This window comes from Anoplopoma fimbria, chromosome 15 (genome assembly GCF_027596085.1).
Source record: "Anoplopoma fimbria isolate UVic2021 breed Golden Eagle Sablefish chromosome 15, Afim_UVic_2022, whole genome shotgun sequence".
Classification (NCBI taxonomy): domain Eukaryota; kingdom Metazoa; phylum Chordata; class Actinopteri; order Perciformes; family Anoplopomatidae; genus Anoplopoma; species Anoplopoma fimbria.
Window position 1 is genome coordinate 12,045,516 of NC_072463.1, and position 3,880 is coordinate 12,049,395.

Genomic DNA, 3,880 nt, shown 5'->3' on the forward strand with positions numbered 1-3,880 from the left:
CGGGGTTCGTTACAACTTGGGTTTAACTTGGTTGATCTAGTCACCATTGGGTATAAAAACATTGTACTCATCTAAATAATTCCTCCATCTTTGGACTCTACAACATTGATGAAAATATGTGCAACGATGCAACAAATACAAGCAGTTGTATCTTGGACGTCCAAAGATAAATGTATTCGGAATACAAAATGTATCCAAATAGTAAAAATCCCCAAAAAACTATCTGCTTGAATTTACAGTAGTTGTGCACACCTTTAAGTTTTCCTGTGCAATGAGGTATTATTAGTGGCATTACTGCTGCAACAACTTTTGGTTTTACTTCCAAAGAAAATCGTAGGCAATCTGGCCAAACTGTCATCTTCTTTACAACCCGTCTGATCGTCTGAATGCTGCTTGATTTATTTTTTAGTGAGGTTGTCATGTCCCGAGATCTCAGTTATCTCAATATTGTCAATCAATAGCACTTGTACAAAAATACAAAACCTGTAAACTGTGTCTGTCCTTTTGAATTTCATAGTTAAAACATTCTTAATATGTAGTTTGTTTCTGTGCATGCTTTTTCTCCACAGTTTGAGGACATGTGGCAGTGAAGTGGTGAGAAGCTGACCATGGGTGACTGGAACCTGCTGGGCAGCATCCTAGAAGAAGTCCACATTCATTCCACTATCGTGGGCAAAATCTGGCTTACCATTCTCTTCATCTTCCGCATGCTGATCCTGGGTGCAGCCGCTGAGGACGTATGGGATGACGAGCAGACAGAGTTCGTCTGCAACACTGACCAGCCGGGCTGCAAGGCGGTCTGCTACGACCGTGCCTTCCCCATCTCCCTCATACGCTTCTGGGTCCTGCAGGTCATCTTTGTCTCCGCACCCTCGCTGGTCTACATGGGCCACGCTCTCTACTGCATGCGAGCGCTGGAGAAGGAGCGCCACCGCAGACGGGCCCAGCTGAAGGAGGAGCTGGACGAGGTCGAGTTGGCATTGGACGAACAGAAGCGCATGGAGAGGGAGCTGAGGAGGCTGGACGAGCAGAGGAGGGTGAAGAAGGCTCCTCTCAGAGGCTCTCTGTTGAGAACCTACATCATCCATATCCTTACACGCTCTTTGGTGGAGGTCTGCTTCATCATGGGCCAGTATGTACTTTATGGTGTTCAACTGGAGCCGCTCTATAGATGTGAGAGACTACCTTGCCCCAACAGTGTAGACTGTTACATCTCCAGGCCCACAGAGAAGACCATCTTCATGGTTTTCATGATCGCCATTGCTGGTGTGTCACTGTTCCTCAACATTCTGGAAATATCCCACCTGGGCATCAGGAAAATCAAACAGACACTGTATGGAGAGAGGTACACAGAAGATGACAGTTCCATATACAGGTCTAAGAAGAAGTCATTACCACACCTTTGTGTAATGAGTAATGTATCACCTCACAACGGGCCTTTGACTCAGACCTTCAAAGTGATTCCAGAGGCGGACATGAAGCCTCCATATTACAACACTGGGCTCAAAGCCAACCAGGATGCAGCAAGACACAACAGCCTGGCCTATATGGGACACAGTCAGACCAGCTATATCTGTCCCGAACCTAGGATGCCACCCAGGTCTGGCCAGAACTGTGCAATTCAAGCCCCCCAGACCCATGAAGGTCCAGCAGCCCACACAGCAATGGTGGACCGTCATCTAGCCTGGACTTCTGTCGTGGAGGGAAGTGCAACAAGCCATCATACGGATCCCCATGAGGGGGAGCGTCCTCGCCCCAGCCATTTGGAAGCCCTAATGCCCACTAGCACCTTAAGACCCAGCACTATCAGAGACCTGGATGAGGAGGACCGAAGGGAGTCAATGGAAAGCGAAGTCCTGATTTCCAACCCCAGGAAGACCAGCTTTATGATCAGGCCACCATCACAGAGTTTGTCCTCCATCAGTGGCTCCACAAGCCCTTCCTTACATACCTCAGAGGAGTCAGATGAACTGGGCTCCCTGCAGGGAGACATGCCCATGATGCCGCCTGCCGGAGGCCGAAGAATGTCAATGGCAAGTAAAGAGCAGAGATTTTCTCATGTGTCCGAATTTGGTTTCCTCTGCCTTTGGTGTCTAGAGCCTAATAGTCTATATCAGTTATATGTATGAAACCGGGAGCTTCTGCCAGTGTACTATCAAAGAAGTCAAAGGGAAAAAGTTAGTCTGAAGCTTGCTCACTGGCAGAGTTTTGAAGATAAGCATTTCATCAACTAAGTCAACCAACTAATTTGGCCAGAATATAAAATATGGAACAAGGATCTGATAAATAGCAGAAGTAGATATAAATCATTGTTTATCATTTCTGTTGATTTGGAAGAAGCTCAATAGTGACAAATTGGCAGTCTCTGTTCAGTTTCAGATAAAGCCTGTTAAAAAAGATAAAGTTCTGACAGGAAAAGAAAAAACAGCAACGACAATAGTCAGGAGGCAATTGCAATTGTGCTGGAATTATAGACAGAAAGACGTTACTGAATTGAATTGAGTTGTATTTCTATTTCGAGATAAGACAGATTAAAATTAAAATAAATAATCACAATGATTAAACAAACACATGAAAGATGTGATCCTAATTTCTTACAATCTAAAAATTATTATTATTATTTTGTAATAAGGTTTCTTAAAGAGAGTGACATTTGAACACAAATTTAAAATTTAATAAATAAGTATAACTATATTAAAATACACATTTAGATTCAATAGGAATTTTAAAGATTATAGACATTTAGCTACGGGGACGAAATAGTGCTCTAAAATTAATAATTTGTGCACACTAATTATTAATGCATGCCGTTAAATTATGGTACTATTTAACACTTTAAAAACATTGACAAAAGTCTTCAATGTTATGTTAATAAATTTATTTGAATGCACCTACAGTTGCTCTTACCCATTTGTTTTTTTTATTATTCATGACATCTGCTGGGGATTTCATATTATTGCTTAATTTATTGTTACATCATCAACAACGTTCTTACAGAATATGCATACCTTGGCAGTGTTTTTTCTTACATTTTGGAATTAGAAGACGTTATGGATTTATTCATCATCCTTTGTTGCCAGATGTGAAAATATCTCTTTACAGAAATGTGCACTCGAAGATTATTGGATGTACTTATTTATAGCTAGGAATGGTAATGTTGAGCAAGAACACAATTAAAAAAATGATCCAACCTGAAAACCCAGCCCAGTGTAGCTAGCAATGAAGCTAGCAGCACTAGCTCCAGAAGTGGCTAAGTCTGGCAAGAAAGTCACCAAGTCGCCAACACTGACTCCCAACCACGCAGATAGGCATGTACAGCCACAGATGCATTTCATTCATGGATTGCTTTTGGGATGTGATGAGAATAAAAAATATATAATAAAAATATTTTTTTAAGAAGATTTCCAACCCTAGGTATACGATGTGTGTTTTATGTCAGCACCAGCTCCAGTCTAAGTCCACGCTGTCCTCTTGTCTCTTTCAGAGCATGTTCCTGGATATCTCCTCTATCATGAAGAAGTGAGGTGACGGGGCTCTAACACCGTTGCCGTAGGAGCCTGTGTTCCACAAACTTTATCAGTGTTTCCAGCCTTCAACATCGATTCACCACTCAAGTCACGCAGGGCCAAAATGGTCAGCCACGACGAGGCAGCGGACCCAGAGCCAAAGCCCAGTATGTTTTGGAATAGAAGCACCTTAGAACATCTACATGTGGGAACTGAGAGGAAAGGATTGTACCTTTTTTTCTTCCTTCTTCTTCTTTTTTTATGTGGACATCTTTGCATGTGTTGGCTGAATTTTGAAAAAATGTGCAGAAACAACACAATGGATTATGGAGCAACCGCCTCAGAGGATCTGTTTGCTTCTGTAACATGGACTT

At 42.4% G+C, this 3,880-nt stretch overlaps 1 protein-coding gene across 1 annotated transcript; it reads left to right on the top strand.

The window, feature by feature from the left end:
• The first annotated feature begins 608 nt into the window (after positions 1–608).
• Positions 609–3,528, top strand: gja10a (gap junction protein alpha 10 a). Its single transcript, XM_054613545.1, has 2 exons — positions 609–2,037; positions 3,485–3,528. Exons 1-2 carry the CDS (start codon positions 609–611, stop codon positions 3,526–3,528), a joined length of 1,473 nt encoding a protein of 490 aa, XP_054469520.1.
• Positions 3,529–3,880: the final 352 nt, after the last annotated feature.

Coding starts and splice junctions, on each gene's coding strand:
- gja10a (XM_054613545.1), top strand. CDS start 609: ATGGGTGACTGGAACCTGCTGGGCAGCATCCTAGAAGAAGTCCACATT. Junction 2,038..3,484: donor CCGAAGAATGTCAATGGCAA/GTAAAGAGCAGA, acceptor TGTCTCTTTCAG/AGCATGTTCCTGGATATCTC.